Here is a 22,559-nt window from a genome sequence, read left to right as displayed (position 1 = left end):
GGCAGGCTCTACAGAAGACACCAAGAAGACCCATTTAAACAGAGACAACCTTTAGGAGGGTCATCAACATTAATTACAGGACTCTAATGATGAAATTGATAACAAGAGTTAAAACTCACCCTGTGTGTCTGTGGGTCGTAGAAGAAGTTGGACCAGTTGGGGTCAGTCTGCATGTATCTGAACTCAAACAGCTCCCTTAAACAAAGTTTCAGGATATTCTCACAGATCTGACACACACACAGCGAGAAAGAGGCAGAGAGAAAGATAAAGATACTTTAAGAACACACATTTTTCAGTCTGCAATTTCACCACCAGGGGGCAGTAATACACTGTAGCAGGTGCTTTGGCGGGTGAGGTGACAGAAATGAGTTTGCTCTAGTGGCGTTTGTCTTACACATCAAAACAAGCTTGGGCAAGCAGAAAGCACACATCAAAATCCACAAGTACACAACGTACAATAAGTAAATACCAAAATACATAATGGTGGCCTTTGTTAATGAACACAGGTGCAGCATACAGTGACCTCGTTCTTGAGCTCCTGGGAGAGTTGTTCAGCCTGGTCCAGAGGGAAGCCTGGGACCAGCTCTGTGGTGAGGACGGCGTTGCTGCTCAGCTCGTCTATTACATCTGGCACGTAGAAGAACGGGTGGTCTTTCAGCAGCTCCCTGTACCGATCACATAACCATCGTCAGACGCAGGAACAACACAACACACAGCTTTGAAAACTCAAGCTCTTATGACTAAATGGGAGTATATGTGCAGTATTTATGTCATGACAATTCACAGGATATTTCCAGTGTTTCAAAAATGGCATTATGTTACTGTATGAATTTATAATAACACGGTATGATCTTCTGTTCAAACTCCACAGATGTTTCAGTGAGTGACCTCTGCAACAACTCATCTCCACAATCCCTCAAATAATCCTCCCGTGTCTACACTCTAGCTGTACAAATCACTGTTTAATACTGTATGAACATGTATAGAAGGGAGAGTCCACCGGTCATGATCAAGGTGAAAAAGCATGTCATCCACAGCTGGTGCGTACTGTATGTAACAGGAGCCTCCTCTCTGGACACAAATCTTATCGCTCACCCTCACCCTGCCTGCCAACAAACGTGGGGATCATGGAGCGGGGACAGGGGGCATGAGGACAGGGTATGGAGAGGGGGTGCTTGTTGTCTCCTTGTATTATGTCCAGATCAGCTATATTTAAATGCTGGCTGTAGACGAATGATGCACTTTTATATCAAAGTCAACCAACACTCCCTAAAGGACTGGAGTGGCTATTCGTAGACCCTACAGGCTACAGTACATTTCCTGATCTGGAGTCATACAATAATATGCTGTGTTGTCCTCCCACCACGATCTGGAAAAGTCACTGTGTTTAAGAGATTCATTTACCTTGGCCCCCTTGGGATTTATGGATTTACTAAGTGCTCACTAAAAAGACACTGCTTGAGTCATCAAATTCCTATTGCTTGGCTACATCCAAAAGATAAAGCCACATTTCCCCCCCTTCATTTCTGGAGCTTGCTGTGACGATTAGATGATGAAAATAGTTACGGGGGAGGTGGTCTTTAAGAGAAAGCTCATCTGGTTGTTTTGATCACTCACTGGAATTTCTTGGCACATTTGGCCTCTCTTATGTAATCACATTCCAGTGCCAGCTCTCTGCTCATCACCTCAATCAGATGCTCAGGGAAGAGACCTGCACAAGATGTTAACAGAGGGAGAAAGAGAGATATAGAGAAACAGATTATGGTTGACTGAGGCCTAGAGGGATGTGTGCTCGGATCATTCCCAGAGTACAGTGGAGGCCCAGAATGATGGGTATTGGACACCATCATCGATCATCTGCTGGGTGACTCTCTGCTGTCGATGACTGCGTGGGCTTTATTTTTAGCAGGTGGTAACTGTCAAACGCACATTAGTTAGAAATTGTCATGTAAAAACTGGTGCACTGGCATTTTCAACCCCTTATTAAGCCAGGTTCGACAATTTACCTGTCTAACATCAGCTTGTTTGTGCTGAGGCGGAGGTGTGGAAATAAAATGTGCGCCAAAATGCCAATTTCAGTCAGCACAACTAGAAATATTGAAGAAGGACCGAAAGCTGGTCTTAGCGGAAATACAAATTGGTTATGGCATTGATTTTGCCAACAAATGTGCACACATTAGTTGTATGTACATCACCAATGTTTAAAACAGACTGCATAAAGTTTCCCCTCATCTTTAAAAAAAAATGGCATGCATCTTGGACCAAACAGTCAAATCGCGGGAATTTCGATCGCTGCCTGTGGTGCTGAATCAGCTTGTTGACTATATTTGCCAGTTTTTTTGTGTACCATTCACGTGGCTAAGTCACTACTGGCAATATCAACGGCGATGGTAGACTATAGCTACATATATTTGGGGGCGCAGTAACAGTGAATGGACATTCCCCCTTTCTTGTTATATTGGACATTTTACAGCTCCTGTGAAAAGTTTGGATGTGCGTTAAACCCTCTGTAGTCTACATGGTCTTAGGACTAATATGCTCACGGGGAGCAATTATGGTAACTCTATTTAGACATAACCTATTTTGTTTTAGTCAAATGATTAACTGTCTTTTTAGGGCTTATCTTTAGTGAATTACATCTTGCTTAGTGCTCAGCAATGGTGGGAACTCCTTCAGGACAGTTGGAAAAGCATTCCAGAGGAAGATGGTTGAGAGAATACCAAGTGTGCAAAGCTGTCATCAAGGCAAAGGGTGGCTACTTTGAAGAATCTCAAATATAAAAATACATTTGAATTTGTTTCATACTTTGTGGGTTACTACATGATTCCATATGGGTTATTTCATAGTGTTGATGTCTTCACGATTACTCTACAATGTAGAAAATAATAAAAATAAAGAAAAACCCTAGAATGAGTAGGTTTGTCCACATTTTTGACTGGTAGTGCATATCCATATTTAAGCCATGCATATTTAGCAAATATGGGATAGGCCTAGATTTAGTTTCTGTAGGCTATTTAACAAACTAGGCTATAACAGACTAACATTCAAATTGTAGCAGATGACGACATAATACACAAAAAAACGTAAATACACAACTTGAACCAAGCACATATTTATCAATGGAGCACGTTCTGATTGCCCAGTGAAGAGGATCAAGCCTCAACATGCCTACAACTGCGCCAATTATTCTGGTTGCAAAAATATTTCTGACACACTCCAAACCTATAGCGCTACCGCCTGCTCTTATATTTACCATTGCGTTAGGGTTGTTAAAATAAAGCCCCGTATGTGAGTGAACAGGATCAAAGCAGGATCAGAGTGTGTGCTTACAGGGAGGGGGGGGCAGTATATTCCCCACGTTATGTTGTGCTGCATGTGTGATGTACGCCAAGTCATAAATGTGATTACTACATCACAGCACAAATAAAAAACATCAAATAAAAATCGAATTCTACAAAACAAATCTGAAATCCGTTCAGGGATCATCACCTTCAGGCAGTGCGTTGCTCATGGTGAGGAGAGTCATCAGGTTGTTGATGTCACTGTCGATGCTTTTAGCCACTCCGGGGTACTGCATGGGACAAACAGAGCAGGAGAAACAGCATGACAAAACAACCATGTTTACAGGTTTGACTCCCTGACACCAAAAACTGTGAAAACATTGCCATGATAAGGGACACCATAGTGCCCTAAAGCTCATATCTAAGCTAAGGACCCTGGGACTAAATACCTCCTTCTGCAACTGGATCCTGGACTTCCTGACGGGCCCCGCCCCAGGTGGTAAGGGTAGGGAATAACATATCTGCCACGCTGATCCACAACACGGGGGCCCCTCAGGCGTGCGTGCTCAGTCCCCTCCTGTACTCTGTTCACTCATGACTGCAAGGCCAGGCAAACTCCAACACCATCATCAAGTTTGCCGATGACACAACAGCGGTAGGCCTGATCACCGACAATGGTGAGAGAACCTACAGGGAGGTCAGCGACCTGGTCGTGTTGTGCCAGGACAACAACCTCTCAATGTGATCAAGACAAAAGGAGATAATTGTGGACTACAGGAAGAGCACTGAGCACGTCCCCATTCTCATCGACAGGGCTGTAGTGGAAAAGGTTGAGAGCTTCAAGTTCCTTGGTGTCCACATCACCAACATGGTCCAAGAACACCAAGACATTTGGCATGGTTTCTCAGATCCTCAAAAGGTTCTACAGCTGCACCATCGAGAGCATCTGGTTGCATTACTGCCTGGTTTGGCAACTGCTTAGCCTCTGACCGCAAGGCACTACAGAGGGTAGTGCGTACGGCCCAGTACATCACTGGGGCCAAGTTTCCTGCCATCCAGGACCTCTATATCAGGCGGTGTCAGAGGAAGGTCCTAAAAATTGTCAAAGACTCCAGCCACCCTAGTCATAGACTGTCCTCTGCTACCGCACTGAAAGCGGTATCGGAGCGCCAAGTCGAGGTCCAAAAAGCTTCTTAACAGCTTCTACCCCCAAGCCATAAGACTCCTGAAAAGCTAATCAAGGGCTACCCAGACCCCTCTTTTACACTGCTGCTACTCCGTTTATAATCTATGCATAGTCACTAACTTTACCTACATATACATATTACCTCAATTACCCAGTGCCCCCCGCACATTGACTCTGTACCGGTACTCCCTGTACATATATAAAACTTCTAGAAGCATTGTTGGATAGGGGATTGCAATTAAGCATTTCACTGTAAGGTCTACACCCGTTGTATTTGGGGCATGTGACAAATACAATCTGATTTGAAATGCTAATGAGACAGGAATTTAAACTTCTGAAAAGCACTAAGAGCCACATCTATATACAAGTTTGGAGATGCATCTCTACAGTTTATGACAACAGAGCTTACTCTAAAGTATTTTAAGGTAAACAATACAGAGTTGACACACAACACATGTGATTCAAAGGTCATGTTTTATCTTTTCAAGGCAAGACGAACATTGCCTTAAATGGAGCCACGGGAACAGAAGAAAAACAAAACAGATTGTTAATGCTGCTGGTCACTGCTGATATTTGTTCGCTCATTCAACATCGGTCATTTCTATACTTTGGACTATTACGTCAAAGCAGCAGACGAGGCCTTTAAAGTAAAAACAGAGGATATGAAATGCCTATACCGTGATGTAAGGTTCGAGAGGTTTGTTCAGGAGGGTGCAACATCACAGAATGTTCAGATATAGAAATATACTGGTGTAAAACACAGCATCCTCCTGAATGACTCCCAGGTCGCCATCTCACCTGGATCTTCATGGCCACCTCCCTGCCGTCCTTCATCTTAGCCAGGTGGACCTGTCCGATGGAGGCCGCAGCAAACGGACGCTCCTCAAACGAATCCAGCTTGTCCCTCCAGTTAGGGCCCAGGTCGTTGTTGATGGACTTCTACCGAGGGAAAGGGACACAGATACCTAATGGCAGCTCCCTCAACAGTGTATCACTGCAATGGGCTATAGCCTTCAATGATGGCACCTTATTAGAAGACTAATAGGTATCTGTTATTCACTTTCATTGTCTTGTCGTGACTGACTGACTAATTCATGACTCAAAGAGCAGCTTGGCACAATTTGTTTTTCTAGTATTCCCCTTTTATAGCCAGGGGCTACAGGGCTAGTGACGAGGGGACTTAAGAGTAGGTTATTAAAAGGTGAGACATTACCGTCATCTGCTTGATGGGCATGAAGTCTGCACTCTGTCTCACACGCTCAAATATCTTGGCCAGCTGGGGGTTGATGAAGGCATCATCTGAAACACAGAAGACAGGGAGATGGCAGTGAATGGCTGATTGACGTACAACAGCCAGAACAAAACATGAGACAAGCCATCTTGTTGCTGTCTGTCAACCTGTTCATTACACTATGCACCAACACAGGACAGGAAATGACAGGTCTTAATCACAATGCCTTGTTCAGTTAAAAATGACCAACTAAAATAAATCAAATCTAAGGCCTTGGTACCTCTGGGCACTTAGAGTTTATCACAATTTACAGGTCCTTGCCAGTGTTCACTAAATGTCTCTGGGAGACCAAGATGTTTGGCACAGCAACCACCTTCACATACCTGAAGCTGGCAGTGCCGTAAAAGGGCCCTTAGATTTGTTATAGCAACAGAGGTGTCTGTGCATGTTAAACAAAACAAAGTGGTGTGAGCCGCGCTGCAGAGCATTGTGGGTAAGATCTACAACAGTACAAACATTCCGACAACAAGTGGGGGAAAAGCACTGGAGGAGAACAGCAGCAAAACACATGACTGAGGTCAGAGGAAGAGATTCCTGCCAGATCCAGCTGATTGTGAGTGAGGGTGACTACTCGATATTTAGGCTTAGTTTGGCAGAACAAAAATCTATTACCTGAGTCACATCCATCGGCCTGTTTTCTGAACTGAGAATTACAGAAGTGGTGATTTTACCAGTCTTACTTTAAATTACAGTGATTATTATGGATGTTTATCGTGACTTTTATCGGTTATGATCAGACAGCCATTGAGTCAAATCATTAAGAGAGATTCTCTGGTGCTCTTGTATACTTTTTAGCCAGTAGTTCTGAAAGTAGGCAAAAGTGGTCCCCTAAAATTGCATACGCGTCACATATGTGCACCAGGTCATTGTGCGCTCTCCCGCTCCGCTGTGTGTGCATCTTGCTAGCTGTCATTCAAACGGCGAGGGGCTGAAGCTCATTGGCTGGAACTCAAATTGCTAGGGGGCTGGCCCATGTTGGGGAAAATGGCCACCACAGCGTACAGAAAAACAGTCACTTTCAAACTAGGGATTTAGTGGCTAAATAAGATAAGAAAGTCATTCTGCTCATAGATTTTAAACCTCCAGCCCAAAGCAGGAGGTTTAAGTAAATACTTAGTCGCCGCCAAAGTTCCAGAATATGTCTTTAACCCTTCACACATGTAGAAATGGACTATTATGGATAAGGCCAAATTGAAATGATTCTAACAGAAGAAGTATAAAAAGCATATGCATGACCATGGTAGCAAATGAAAGAGAACACTTTGGAGTTCATGGAGAAATGATCAGGCCGACGGTGAGGACAAAACAGTTCATCTGGCACAAGACTGAATCCAAACACTAAACCGTTGATTTCATGTGCATTTCACATTTACTGTACATTTCCCAGCAATGTATACTCTGGACACATTCAGTAACGTAACAATATTCATGGGAATTTTGGGGTAGGTGCAACAAAATAAGATTACAAGGGTTTGAGTGAGAGGTCTAACTGGTGTCTCCAAGTGGCCACAAACACACACCTCTCCAAACTGTGCACAGTTCCTAAGTAATTTCAATGCACATTTATGACTCAAAGAAGAGTCTTCAAATATATGGTGCTTTGTTGAGCTCTCCTAGCTTTGTCGTTGGAACACAGCCCTGCGTCCCCACCATCACTGTTATTTACACAATGCAAAAATGTACTATTATAAATCTCAATCTAGGCATCATTTGAAAGTTTGTCCTATTGCCAACGTGACTAGCTAAGTTATAAAATACGAACTTAGTGTTAGGCTTTCACAAGGCACTTCAGACAGATTGTAATTTTGGTGCACATAGAATGGAGTCAAACACTGTAAATTATATGAGTTTTCAATTATGGAAATGTGAAAACGCACATTTATGGGTGTGTGGTTTCCTTGTAGGGCATCAAATCTGTATTTATTATAATCCTCAACATCTCATCTTTCAGAATGGACATGGACTCCTTTCGAATTACAGCATTTCCTACACTCCGACAACAAAAAGTGCAGAAGTAACCCAATTAGCAGGAGGGATTTTTCTTTTTGTTGCGCTTGGTACACACGTTTAGAAGGGCTGTCAGTTGAACCCCATACAGCGCTGTAAAGCGAATAGCCTGAGCTCTGATGTCATATATAGTACGTTACTGTACAGCCACAGCGTTCCAATTGAGGCGCTTATCAGTTCCCAAAATCTGCCATTTTCAATCCGTATACGGGATGACAGGGGTTGTGAGTGTAGGGCTACCCCATCAATTCAATGCTGTTTTACCCTGTCTTACTTGACCTAAATAATAGAAGTAGCAGCCGCATTTCTAGTCAATGTGCTAAAAAGAAAAGGCTAGGACCCATCCAAGAGAACCACCAACTTCTAGATAGGACACTGTATACCCAGGTGAACATTACAGTACAACTAGGTGGCCACATATTTGAAGCTGGAATAGTTCATGGTGAAACTGCCACGTCCGTTTGCAATATTACAACAACAAACACTGTTTTTCCTGTTCGGACTTCATTGCACAAGCGATAGAAGAGCCGAAAAAAAAGCTGTGAAACGCACGGGAAACTGTTGAGTGTGAAAAACCCAGCAGCGTTGCAGTTCTTGACAGAAACCGGTGCGCCTGGCACCTACCACCGTACACCTTTCAATGGCACTTAAATCTAGTCTTGCCGATACACCCTCTGAATGGCACACACACACAATCCATGTCTCAGGGCTTAAAAATCCTTCTTCAACCTGCATCCTCCCCTTCGTCTACACTGATTGAAGTGGGATTCAACAAAATCTATCAATAAGGGATCATAGCTTTCACTTGGTCAGTCCATGTCATGGAAAGCACAGGTGTTCATAATGGTTTTGTACACTCCGTGTACGCCACAGGTTGATAACAAGAACTGAAATTCTACGACGAAATGTATTACTAAGATTCTGCACAGTTAAGAGCTACCCGTATGCAACACCTTCCTAGAATACCAAGCCAGTTTGAAAACCAGTTGTGTCTAAAAACAGCAGAGGACACATGCTTAGTCACCTCTGTTTACATAGAAAACCGCTGATATTTTCCTAACAAGCAGCGATTCTGGAGCTTTGGTAGAGACCGGCCACTTCAAAACACAAAAGGGTGCAGTTCTAACATGGCTGGTGGCTTATTGTGAGCCCTGGCTATGCCTTGGCTGTTGCTGTCCCACAATGGTACATTTGGTATGTGTCACACAATTGACATGACAACGGCAGGAGAATGCCTGTGCATCGAGTTGCATTAATCCTATGCTGTGCCCTGTTTACCAGCTAGCTGGAGCAGTTGTGAATTAAGGATGGGCATGTGTTGTTGTGAGCCGACCTGAGGTGAACTAGGCGATGCAGGAAGAGATGCCAGAGGGCCAGAAATAACTCCAGTCTCCGTCACATACTAATCTACAGAGGCTGGATTAAGGCCTCACAGTATCAACCCAGTGGAGGTTATGAAGATGACTCGAGACTGGCCTGACACTAGGGGAAAGGGTCATGAAGCCTGCCATGCTGCAGCACAGTAGACGTCGCTGGTGTGGGCAGTAAAAATACAGAATGGAAAAGCCACAAACAACTAACCATAGGTCAACAGAGCAGCATAGAGGGGTGACTGGGGTCGCAAAGGGAGAGAATGTTTGGAGAACAGAGAAGGTGCTACTGGAGGTGTATTACAATGTAAGCCAGTTGTCACCTTGAATGCTGAGCATCTGGCCCAGTTTCAGTGCGGCTCCGCGGACCTTACACAGCGTCCTGACGATCCGCTCTGCGTTAGCCTCTGACAGGAACGGACTGGAGTCCAGAACGGCCTTCTTGTCAGCTGAGTGGAGAAACAACAGTCAGCTCTATGCTAAACTCTGAGGTTGGCATGGAAAATGTGATTTTCCTGGCGAGAGGTAAACTAAATGTTGAATCTCATGGGTTTAGTGGATAGGTAGTACAGGTATGGCTTAAGGGAGAGAACTCTTTAATAAAATGATATGCAACTACAACTCGAGTTGGGATCATTTGAGGTCAAGGTGGCCAGCTGTTAAGTCAAAACAGTGATATGATAACTCCTGACTGAGAAGGCCTAATGCAGTGAGAAGGGTCACTTCCACACTACTGACACTCAACACATGGTGTAGAACACCAGCGCTCTTCCTCACACCCTGTCTAGAGCACCCCATTCCCATAGTAAAAACGTGTTTACTAGAAGACTGCGGAGGCCTGAAATGTGAATGTCTTCCCTGGCTATACAGTAGTGTGTACGTCAATGTGTATGTGTTCTATATTCCTGGGTTTGTTGGTGTAGTGTAGTCTCTGATGAACTCATTAGGCTCCATGTGTGGCATCTACACTTGGGATCACCGTACTCCTCCCTTCCCCGGCTCTCCCTGGACGAAGATACACCAGGGCACAGCCTGGAAACAAACCAGCTTAAAGCCTACCCACATTCCAGACATTTAACCAAAAAAACTACTTTTCATAAATGAGCCATTTTCATAAACCAGTGAGCTAAACAATCAGACAAGGAATCTGGTCTCTCTAGGTCAGGGCAGCCCAATTCCAGTCCTCGAGGGACGAAACGTCGTTTTTTTGTTTCTACCTGGTAGTTACAGTAACTGCACACACTTGGTGTCCCAGGTCTGCATTAGTCTCTGATTTGGAGGGTGACAACCAGAAGTGTTTCGGCCCTCCGGGACCCAAATTGGGCAGCCCTGTTCTAGGTAGTGCTTTGGGAGCAGCACCAGTCGGTCTGGTTTGAAGCCCCCAGACACCCTCCAGCAGAGAAAGAGGACCGCCTGCCAGGCAGCCCAGGTGGAGTGGGGGGGGTCAGTGGGCCACACTGATGTCAGCAGTCAGACTAAGGCTTTAGGAGCAGAAGGAGATTTAAAAAGGACTGTTAATATATCTTGAACCAAGATTACCTCAGCCACAGTACTGCTGCTACGTCATATCCCCCAGGGCAGTCTTGATTAGCATAACGTCAGAACCCCAGACTCACTTTGTATTGTGCAGCAATTATGCTCATTTGAGAATGATGTGTACTTGTATACCATCTATGACTTTATTTGTACTTGACCCTGGTTGTCTCCCTAATTTCGATCTGGTCTCATCACTCAACTCCCCAACGGGCTCGGGAGGCAAAGGTCGAGTCATGTGTCCTCCGAAACATACCCTCCAAACCCGCCCGTTTAACCCAGAAGCACCGAAGTGTCAGAGAAAACACCGGAGTCGCTAGAGTGCAACGAGCCAGGTAATGCCCCCCTGGCCAAATCTTCCCCTAACCTGGACGATGCTGGGCCAAAAGTTCACCGCCCGGTTGTAATACTTCCAGGGATCGAACCTGGGTCTGTAGTGATGCCTCTAGCACTGTGATGAAGTAGCTTAGATCGCTGCGCCACTCGGGAGGCCTTTATCATTTCTGATCCATGGATTAAAGTTGGAGCTTCATTCACAGCCCTAGATTCAATGTACTTGTCTTTCTCCCAGGGTATTAAAGAGACAATGGCCATGTGAATGGCTGTATAGTCGCCCCTGCTCTAGATTGGACTGCCACACCAACTCCAGCTGTGGCATGGCGGAAAACTAATTGAAGAGTGCGCTGGAAAGGTCAGCTCAATAAACGGCCCTCTCCAATTCTTCCCCCGACAGCTGCAGAGGGTAATATCACAGAGGGCAGTTTCATTAAGGGCCCTTTGTCAGAGCTAAGACCACCCACAGCTCAACTGAACCTAACTATAGCAGAGTCAAAGAACTATAGCCTAGTGTTTTCAGCTATGCTGAATGACAAATGATTGATTTTGATATGAATTATTATGCCTCTCTGCATGTCTGTATAGGTTCATCATTATATCATGCCCTTGTCCATTGCATGCTAATTGAAAGGTTGTCATTCCTAGACAGGTTACATCCTGCAGGGGCATTGTGTGCATGTTACTGCTGGGTTAAGTGTTTAGTATGCATGCATGTACACGTAATGTCAAACATAAGCCCGCTTCCAGTTACCGTAGGAAACCGCTTATGTTAAACAGTTACCGTTATCCTCACTTGGCCTCATACTCTTCTTGGCTACCTCAGCCAGCGCTCCGAAGCCCAGTCCTACAGCCAGACCTGTGAGGACACAACACACCAGCGTTATGACATCCTGTCATAACATGCTGTTAAGCTCTGGGTCCTTCAGTAGGGTACAAGGTTATGGAATGTTCAGATAGAAATACATTGTGTAGAACAGACATGGTTCTCTGTCATGAAGCGTAAGGAATTGTTCTAGATCTATTCATGGCCTTTATAGCGACAACGTTCAGATTGTGCCCTCCAAAAAAAACCATTTTACATTCTTAAAAAATATTGCACAGTGTAGCACATTGGGTAAATTGCGTCACCTAGCCTTTAGCTTTCCCCATGACACATCAGTTAGGTCAAATCAGTTCCTGATAGCTCTAGGAACAGTCATTTATGCCAGTCTAGTTTATTTAAGACAGACGCAGTTCAGTCTTTAATTTACAGACAGATGTTAATAACAGAACCGACGAGACGGTCTCTGACCGTTTTCTATTTTGTCATTTCAATAACTTAATTTCAATAAAAACCTTGAACCCACCTGTCCCTGCCGAAAAAAATAGCGGGGCCTCGAGGAGTACCAATAGCCACCAGTCTAATAACAAGAAAAGCCTGGCCTCATTGGACCCCCATCGTACGAATGTAACTTGGTTGTGTTTATAAAAAAGGTGTTAGGTAACATTAGACTATGAAATGTAAATATCTGAAAAAACATAACCCTTTCAATAGTTTGTTACTGTGGGCTATATGCAAAAATTATTGGATATATATTTAAAGGAATTTCAAGTATAAAAGCCATTATATTCGTGGAGTGCCTTTATTACAACTATGAAACAAAAAACATGTGCATTGAAACACAGTAACGGCATATTTTTTAGAATGACTAAACAAATAAAAATACCCACGCAACAGTCAATAAAGAAAATAATCAGCATAGGCTCCAAGCGTGCTTGTGAATAGTGAAATCTGCACAAAAGCAAAAATGGCAGTGAAAAAAGCCTATTGTCAGTTATTGGTCACATTATTTGTGGCCTCACTCGTGCTGACACTATGGTGTGCGTCTTCACGCAACAGTTAGGACAAGGGATAACGGCTAAATGAGATCTAACAGTCACCCCAAATCACTTCCCACAAAACAACTTGCTTGCAGCCGAAACAGGTTTTGTTCCAAGTGCATCTGCCCAGCTTGCAGTTTCTCCTCCCCAGGAGCTTTGCGCAAATGTCTCACGTAGCCCATGTGCCAGACTCATGATGAAGTCTCTCCTGCTCATGGTGTTGTTCATGCACTGCCTGAACAACACTTGTGTGTTGATAGCAGCCAAGTCAAGCATGTTGTAGAACACCGCAACAAGCCAGCGTGTTGGATCGATAGCAGAGAATCACAACACTGACTGGATCAACCCTTTGGGTGTTACTTCTGGCATAGTTCTCTACTTGTGACGATGCACGAATCTGGGCACAGAAGAGCAATGTGTCACCGTACTGAGAATACGAGGGGCATCCAGATCTGCAGCGCAGAATTAAGATCACACCTAAATGGCACATTCCATGGAATGTACGGGAAATGTTATTCAAGCAATGCACCCAAAACAACATTCAATAGTGCCGAGCTCGGCACATTTTGGGCCACAAACCGCATGGCACAGAAACAAAAAATAAGCTTGATCAGAGAGTACAGCCGTACAGTAGCGTGTTACATAACTCTACATTGAGGAAAAAGTGGGGAAATACTGTTAACTTAATGTGGCCGACGAGCTGTTTGCTCCCTTTGAACCAGTGACCTTAGAAATCCAAAACAAGCCCCGTCTTTTCCCCTCTGTTAGGGACAATTCTAGATCATATCCTGCCAATGATTAAACTACCAGGCTGTTTTCCACAACACCAGGAGAAAGCCTTATCAGTTAGTCAGCCAACCATGCAGCCACACCTGTGGTCCAAAATGCCATGTGTATTGTATTACTCGTCAATGATCAAGAGGCACTTCCTACACTGGTTAGATCTAGGGCTGGGAAATGTGAGGGACCTCACGATACTTAGGTGCCAATACGATAGGCATTGTGATTCTCAAGATTCTATATGTATTGCGATTCAATTCTGTGATTTTATGTTCCAAACATATTACTCACTATATGTCTGCTTCAGAGAGACAAGACAGTACGAGAAACGTTTTGCTCAGTCCGGGAAATAAAATAAAGTGCTGAAAACATGTTGGCTCACTACTTTAAAAAATGAAGAACAAGCTACAGGATGAAATTTTTTATGTAGGACCGCCCTGTAGCACTTAGTTCTGTAATCATGAAGTGCTTTGAGAGGCTGGTTGTGGCACACATTAACACCATCTCAGCCACCCTAGAATCACTTAAATTTGCATACCGCCCCAACAGATCACGTTCTCTCCACCTACATAAGAGGAATACCTATGTGAGAATGCTGCTCATTGATTACAGCTCAGGGTTCAATACCATTGTACCTTCCAAGTTCGTCACCAAGCTTATGACTCTGAACACCTCCCTCAGCAACTGGATCCTGGACTTTGACGGGCCGACCCCAGGTGGTGAGGGTAGGCAACATCACCTCCACCACGCTGACCCTTAACACAGGGGTGTGTGCCTAGTCCCCTCCTGTATGTCCTGTTCACCCAGGACTGTGTGGCCACGCACGACTCCAAAAACATTATCAAGTTTGCTGACGATATGACGGCGGTAGACCTGATCACATTAAGTCAGCCTACAGGGAGGAGGTCAGTGACCTGGCAGTGTGGTGCCGGAGCAACAACCTCTCCCTCAATGTCAGTAAGACCAAGGAGCTGATCGTTAACTACAGGAAACAGGGGGGATACCCCAACCAGATTGACGTGGCGACAGTGGAGCAGGTAGACAGCTTCAAGTTCCTCGGTGTCCAAATCACTAAAAATGGTACAACCCAACACACACGAAGAAGGTGCGACAGTGCCTCTTCCCCCTCAGGGAGGTTGAAAAAGTTTGGCATGGGCCCTCAAATCCTGAAAAGGTTCTACAGCTGTACCATTGACAGCAATATTGACTGACTGCATCACTGCTTGGTATGGAAATAGCACCACCCTCAATCGCATGGCGCTACATGCGATTGAAGGTTGTGCGGACAGCCCAGTACATCACTGGGGCTGAGCTCCCTGCCAGACCCCAGTCATTTACTATTTTCTCTGCTGCCGCACGGCAAGAAGTACTGATGCATAAAGTCTGATACCAACAGACTCTTGCACAGCTTCTATCCCAAAGAAATACAACTGATAAATAGCTACACAGCCTGAGTTCACCTGGCATCTTCATTGAACTTTTATTTCAATATTTGCACTCTATGCACACTCACAGAGCCCTACACTCAGAGCCTTACACACACTCCGTAATTTACTCACACACACACACACACACATAAGATGCACATACATTTACACTGACTCAACACACTCGCACACCCTCTCACATGCAAGAACCTGCTGCTACTCGGTTTATCTTCTTTCCTGTTGCCTAGTCACCTTACACCTATGCAAATCTGGTATTGGATCAGATTTGAAAAAATATATTTCCTGTATATAGTATGCTTATTTACTTACTTTGTGAATTTCATATTCCTTGTGAGGGGGGGTTTTGTAATACATTGTTATTTATTATTGCATTGTTGGGTTTAGAGTTTGCAAGAAAGACATTTCACTGTACTTGTGCATGTGACATTAAAACTTGAAACTCAATCCAGATTATAGTGTAAAATAGCTGCCTAACTCTTGGCTTTTGGTCATTGTAGCCTTTCTTTCGCATTTCACTTTTGTCATTTTAATTCAGTATTCCATTGATTAGATATCCCCTATATTTCTAGTTACACAAGCATGAAAAGCATGCCAGGAGCGCCGATGTGTGTCAAAAACCGCAACACTGCTTGGTTTTCACGTTCAACAGTTTCCTGTGTGTATCAAGAATGGTCCACCACCCAAAACATATTCAGCCAACTTGACAACTGTGGGAAGCATTGGGGTCAACATGGGCCAGTATCCCTGTGGAATGCTCTCGACACCTTGTAGAGTCCATGCCCCCCGACGAATTGAGGATGTTCTGAGGACAAAAATGGGACGGGGACGGGGTGATGCAACTGAATATTAGGAAGTTGTTCCTAATGTTTGGTACATGAGACACACACATTCAAGGGTTTTTCTTTATTTGTACTATTTTCTACAGTGAAGAAATAGTGAAGACAACACTATGAAATAGATAGCTCAAAGTTGTCACAATTTGCCTTGGTGACAGCTTTGCACCCGTTTGGTATTCTCGCAACCAGCTTAAATAGGAATGCTTTTCCAACAGTATTGAAAGAGTTCCCACATATGCTGAGCACTTGAAGGCTGCTTTTCCTTCACTCTGCCGTCCAACTAATCCCAAACCATCTCAATTGGGTTGAGGTCAGGTGATTGGGGAGGCCAGGTAATCTGATGTAGGCCGTGTAGCCATGCTGGTTAAGTGTGCCTTGACGGTAGGAATCACGGTAGGAATCACGGTAGGAACCACACATGCAGAGATCATCTGTTCACCTACTCTGCGTCACAAAGACACGACGGTTGGAACCAAAACGCTCAAACTCAGACCAAAGGACAGATTTCCACCAGTCTAATGTCCATTGATCGTGTTTCTTGGTCCAAGCAAGTCTCTTCTTATTGGTGTTCTTTAGTAGTGGTTTCTTTGCAGCAATTCGACCATGAAGGCCTGATTCACGCAGTCTCATCTGAACAGTTGATGTTGAGATGTGTCACTTAAACTCTGAAGCATATTTTTCTTAGGCTGGTAACTCAAAATGTATACTCTGCAGCAGAGTTAACTCTGGCTGGGCCTTCCTTTCCTGTGGCGGTCCTCATGGAGACACAGTTCCATCATAGCGCTTGAAGGTTTTTGCAACTGCACTTGAAGAAACGTTCAAAGTTCCTGACATTTTCCGGATTTACTGACCTTATCTTATAGTAATGATGGCCTGTCATTTCTCTTTGCTTATTTGAGCTGTTCTTGCCATAATATGGACTTGGTCCATATTTCCCAAATAGGGCTAGCATCTGTATACCACCCCTACCTTGTCACAACACAACTAGTTGGTTCAAACACATTGAGGAAAGAAATTCCACAAATTATTAAGGCACACCTGTTAATTCAAAAGCATTCCAGTTGACTACCTCATGAAGCTGATTGAGAGAATGCCAAGAGTGTGCAAAGATTATCAAATCAAACTGTCACATGCGCCAAATGCTTACTTTACAAGCCCTTAACCAAAAATGCAGTTCAAGAAAGAGTAAAAAAAATTGACCAAATAAACTAAAGTAAAAAATTATAGGCTATATACAGGGGGTACCGAGTCAATGTGCGGAGGTACAGATTAGCCGAGGCAATTTGTACATTTGGGTAGGGGGGGGGGGTAAATGCAAATAGTCCAGGTGGCCAGTTGATTAATTGTTCAGCAGTCTTATGGCTTGGGGGTAGAAGCTGTTGGGGAGCGCTTTGGTCCTAGACTTGGCACTCTGGTATCGCTTGCCATGCGGTAGCAGAGAGAACAGTCTATGACTTGAGTCTGACAATTTTTGGGGCCTTCCTCTGACACCACCTAGTATACAAGTCCTGGATGGCAGGAAGCTTGGCCCCAGTGATGTACTGGGCCATACGCACTACCCTCTGTAGCGCCTTACGGTCAGATGGCGAGCAGTTGCCATATCAGGCGGTGATGCAAGCGGTCAGGATGCTCTAAGATGGTGCAGCTGTACAACTTTGAGGATCTGGGTACCCATGCAAAATATCTCGACCCGCTCCACTTCAGCCCCGTTGATGTTAAATGGGGGCTTGTTCAGCCAGCCTTATCCTGTAGTCCGCAATCAGCTCCTTTATCTTGCTCACATTGAGGGAGTTGTTGGCCTGGCACAACTCTGCCAGGTCTCTGACCTCATCCCTATACGCCGTCTCAGCGTTGTCGGTAATCAGGCCTACCATTATGTCGTCAGCAAACTTCATGGTGTCAGAGTCATGTTTGGCCACACAGTTGTGGGTGAACAGGGAGTACAGGAGGAGGGGACTAAGCATGCACCCCTGAGGGGCCCCCGTGTTGAGGATCAGCGTGGCAGACGTGTTGTTGCCTACCCTTACCACCTGGGGGTGGCCCGTCAGAAAGTCCAGCATCTAGTTGCTGAGGGAGATGTTTAGTCCCAGGGTCCTTAGCTTAGTGATGAGCTTTGCGGGCACTATGGTGTTGAACACTGAGCTGTAGTCAATGAACAGCATTCTAACATTGGTGTTCCCTTTGTCCAGGTGGGAAAGGGCAGTGTGGAGTGTGATTGTGTCATCTGTGGATCTGTTGGGGCGGTATGTGAATTGGAGTGAGTCTAGGGTATCCGGGATGATGCTGTTGATGTGAGCCACGACCAGGCTTTCAAAGCACCCTGTAGCACGTGAGTGCTACAGGGCGGTAATCATTTAGGCAGGTTACCTTCACTTCCTTCCACAGGGACTATGGTGGTCTGCTTGAAACATGTAGGTATTACAGACTCGGTCAGGGAGAGGTTGAAAATGTCAGTGAATTTAATGTTATTTTAATGGACAAAACATGTGCTTTTCTTTAAAGAAAATGACATTTCTAAGTGACCCCAAGCTTTTGAACAGTAGTATATGTGCACACACACACACACCACTTTTTGTGTTATTTACAAATAGATAGTAGAACATCAATATTAAAAATAAAAAAAATTGAGAAAAAAATGGCAAAATGTAACTAGCGATTTCCGCCCCACCATCACCATCACTAGTTTATAAAGAACTTTTTACGTCAGCCGATGTCACACAATGTATAGACACTAAGTACTAAATAAACCAAATCTGGTTTTCGATCATTTTTAACTCTGAAAAGGGTTTAGTAACTTTACATTGCCCTCTAAATAAATTCAAGCCAAAGCAACAACACATTCAAAAAGCTTCACCATGATATGTGGATATCGGTTTGTTTTTTGGTTCCTGGTTAAACAGCATCCAATCAATGATTTCTACACTTCATGAGCAGTAGCTGACTAAGTCCTTCTGCCAGCCAAGTCTCAGTGAAGGCACAGAGGTTACACCTCTGTCATCTCCAGACACTGTCATACACAGCACTCACTGCTTCACACCCCCAAGTTAGGTTAGGACAAAGCAGCGGGACACACCATACCAGGTTCTCCTGGATATCAACTTACAGAAATGGGGAATTGTGTTTATGGGGGGAAAAAAATAGATGGCTTGTTTTGGAGATAATAATAAGACAATCAGACACATTTTGAACTTCATGGTATGCTAACTTCCGTGGTAAGACTACAACAACAAACAGCTCTACATGGAAGCATGTGTACCTGTCAAAGGGAACTGAAACCCAGAGAGCATGGTGTTAACTTATGTATCCATATTCCAACCCAGAATAACACCGAGCAGAGAGCAGAACAGGAAACATGCATGGCTAGGCATTCCCTCGCATCGGTACACCGACATCAGGAACTGGATAGCCTGTCAGCAACTCGATCTCAACGTGAGACCAATTTATGTTCAATCCTCAGGGGACAGCACATCACTTTTCCCCTGTAGGAGAGGGCCCTGGGGGGGGGGGGGGGGGGGGCTACTAGGTATCCCCCTGAGCCATGTTGGGGAGGGAGAGCAAACCAATAGGGTCCCAGGGTGTTGGACCGGCAGGTGTCTGTCGAGACTCACATTACTCCAATGCCACCAAACCTGGCAACCCTAACTTCCAGCTGAAGGACGGTATTGACCGGTCAATACTGTCCCCAGCCCAAACCTCCCATGAAAGAGAGAGAATGCCGGAGCTGGCCCTGTAATATATAAAGATGGGTTCTCCTTAGTGTTTTTGCTCTTACTTGTGCATCAGCTCGCTGCACGGATCTGATAACCTTTCAAAACAGTGATAAAATATGCAGCATGCTGACAGCGACAGGTGGCCCATGCTGGGGCCTGTCAGTCCAGGTCCCAGATATCAGACTATCTTTTTTATCAAGACGCTGCCTCCGTAAACTCAGCCTGTGTTTCTCTGAGACGGCAGCAGTTGACTGGCTTTACTAGTTAAGAACTCCAAAGTAGCTACATCTGTAGTCTGCTCTGCAGGCCTACTACTGGTCAAAGTGCAGATTAACCTCCAGGACTCAATCTGACCATGTGGCCGTCAAGGGGAGAGGAGATCTCACTCACGGGATGAAGACACACGGGCCACCTTTCACCCACTGGCCTGCAATTTACAGGCAGTAGATATATCAAGTTGAGGATAAACAGACACTAGGGTTGTGTTAGGCGGACACTGACAGGGAACATGGGGGCATGTGGGTGGGACACTTTGGTACACGGGTGGCTTGAGAAGGGGACATAATAGGGTAATAAATAAATAAAAACACAGGCTCTATTTCTAGATATTGACACTGGTTACAGCAATAGTTGTCGCTGAAAGTTTTGGCAGAAGAGTAGGTTTGCCTCGTGTGGATCGGTGGCATACGACTTCCCATTTAATGGAATGTGGATGAAATGGGGGATTAAAAAGGTGAGCTCAAGCCAGAAACAGTAGAATAGAGCGCTGTGTGTGTCAGAGCCTGATGTTGAGGACACCACATCAATATTCCCAACTTAAAAAGGATCAAGTTCTTAATTATTATCGCAATGTAATAAAGGAGGGATCTTACTGATCCAATCACATTTTCAGTACTTTCCCAACACGAACATAAACAATATATTACATTTGTAATGGTAGGCTTTTGTGCACTTCAACGTCAGACAGAGCAATAATAGAACATTAGAAACCAAAATAATGTACAGCCTTACCTCCAAAATTAGCCAGTCTTCCTAACCGGGTCACTGGTACCTTTCTCTCTCGTGCCCTTTCACTGAGCTACAACAGAGAGAGAACAGTATAATGGTAGACAAGATACACACACAGCACATCTCTGAGCCACAGGTATCAGTGAGAGAATATGTGTAGACGTACCATTTGTTTGTGTGGTTTCTCATTCCTCTTGGCTTCTCTGGCTTTCTCTATGTCCTCGGCCGTGAGGCCCCCAACCCCCGAGCCGTCCTGGTGATAGGAGCGGTAGGAGCTATAGGATAGGTAGGAACGGATCTGTCCTGAGAACTGGCTGCTGGGGTCCTTGTAGCCCTCAAACAGCTTGGATTTGACTGAGGCCTGGCCGTTGTATGTCCCGCAGGTCGTGCTGTCTGTGGTCCCCATCCCCTCTGAGGAGACGCCTTGTCTCTCTTCTCTGAACCCTGGCTCTACGTGTTCCCCACTGTCCATGCTGCTCCCCTCTGCTTCGGAGAAGTCATACTTACTGTCTATGTCTGCTGGGAAGTCATCAGACACGCTTTGCTGCTGCCCACCAAACTCCTGGAACAGATATACAGATGTGGAAGGTCAATGAGGAGCTGGGGTTTCACTGGAGCATCCGAACCAGGAAAAACATGGCCCGAAATATTTTCCATGTCAGGTCATGCGGTCAGAAAAACAACCAAGGGCCACCTTATTGATCCGCCTCAAGTCAAACTGTATTTACATCCACAGCAGGCCACTCTTAGTGGCAGCTTTGTTCTCTACTATTGGACTATTCCTACGCTGTGAAAACAAATAGGAGCCAGCTGTACAGACCGTAACTCAGCCATGATAAGACCACAAAGCTCTATGAATCAATCTTTTGTTGAGCTCACACAAAATTAGATTAGGCAAAAAGAAAGGCTAGGAAGCTATTTGACACCGAAGCTCCGTCACCCATTTTACATCTGGCCATTGGTGGTGGTGTTGTCTGACAATGAAAAATACAAACTTTGCCCACTACCCCCATAGAAGAGCCCCGTTCATCTCTCGCTTTACCCACCTGCATCTTCTGCATGGCTACTCCCAGGCTCTGCTCTGCAGTCATCTGCATGCTCTGGGCCATGGCCTGGGCTCCTCCAATACGCAGTGTGCTGGCCTGAGTGTCTATTACCGCCTGGCTCAGCTTGGCCAAGCCACGCATCACCAACATCATGTCGCCTGCCATGGTGGGTCTCCCTCACACCTAGAACACAGATGTGGAAAGAAGTCATATTTTTGAGGGTTCGGCGTTACATACCAAAGTCGACATACAACATAGCCGGAGGATAGATGTACTGAAAGTAGGCCTAGTCGTGCTGTAACTGTGTATAATGTAAGAAACCTTCAAAAGAATGCATGTCATTTCAATAGTGAACATAAGTGTGACAAAGGGAAAGGACATGAATCATACTGGTGAAATAAGAAGTCTACAGTCACCAACGGCCTATTAGAGAATTTGAAAGTCACAACACTATAGGCCATTGGCTGAGGTTTAAGTCTCGCAGGCTAGTGGCCAGGTATCCACTCAGCACTGCAGTCAGTCAACAACTAGAGAGTACCTGGCCGGGCAGGCAGAAAAACACAGCTGTTATCAAGGATCACCGTGGCCATGACAAGCTCGTAAAGGTTAAACACGTTTTCAATCTGAGACATGGAGACAAACCTTTAAGTAACGGCCGCCAACACACGGGCTACACCGGGAAGCAGAAGGTGTTACGTTACAACAAACATGAGCATGTCTCTACTACACATTCTCTGGAAGGAAAACGGGAAGGCTTGGCACAGAAAGTATCCTTGCCTGGCTTTCAATGCAGGACTTTGATAGTATCCACTGCTGGTCAGTTATTTTTTGCTACAATCCTGTGCCATACTCACCAAGAAAGGCCAC

General features: G+C 44.9%; 1 protein-coding gene across 5 annotated transcripts in view; it reads right to left on the bottom strand.

The window, feature by feature from the left end:
* Nucleotides 1-22,559, bottom strand: part of coq8aa (coenzyme Q8A, genome duplicate a) — a 35,352-nt gene that overhangs the window by 3,628 nt on the left and 9,165 nt on the right. Inside the window, exons 2-12 of one of the 5 annotated variants that reach the window (XM_020454692.2) lie at nucleotides 21,693-21,875; nucleotides 20,813-21,208; nucleotides 20,650-20,716; nucleotides 11,798-11,860; nucleotides 9,459-9,584; nucleotides 5,681-5,766; nucleotides 5,266-5,406; nucleotides 3,490-3,571; nucleotides 1,618-1,711; nucleotides 524-665; nucleotides 120-227 (exon numbers count right to left, since the gene is read on the bottom strand). In XM_020454692.2, the coding sequence (XP_020310281.1) occupies nucleotides 120-227; nucleotides 524-665; nucleotides 1,618-1,711; nucleotides 3,490-3,571; nucleotides 5,266-5,406; nucleotides 5,681-5,766; nucleotides 9,459-9,584; nucleotides 11,798-11,860; nucleotides 20,650-20,716; nucleotides 20,813-21,208; nucleotides 21,693-21,857 (1,470 nt within the window). In that variant the 5' untranslated portion in view covers nucleotides 21,858-21,875. Of the gene's footprint in view, nucleotides 1-119; nucleotides 228-523; nucleotides 666-1,617; nucleotides 1,712-3,489; nucleotides 3,572-5,265; nucleotides 5,407-5,680; nucleotides 5,767-9,458; nucleotides 9,585-11,785; nucleotides 11,861-20,649; nucleotides 20,717-20,812; nucleotides 21,209-21,692; nucleotides 21,876-22,559 lie in introns of all 5 variants that reach the window. The other 4 variants (XM_020454691.2, XM_031800736.1, XM_020454693.2 and 1 more) reach the window with 4 other exon arrangements.

The sequence above is a fragment of the Oncorhynchus kisutch genome, linkage group LG21 (genome assembly GCF_002021735.2).
Source record: "Oncorhynchus kisutch isolate 150728-3 linkage group LG21, Okis_V2, whole genome shotgun sequence".
Taxonomy (NCBI): Eukaryota; Metazoa; Chordata; class Actinopteri; order Salmoniformes; family Salmonidae; genus Oncorhynchus; species Oncorhynchus kisutch.
The sequence above is the reverse complement of the archived record's forward strand: the minus strand, read 5'-3'. Positions and strand labels throughout refer to the sequence as shown.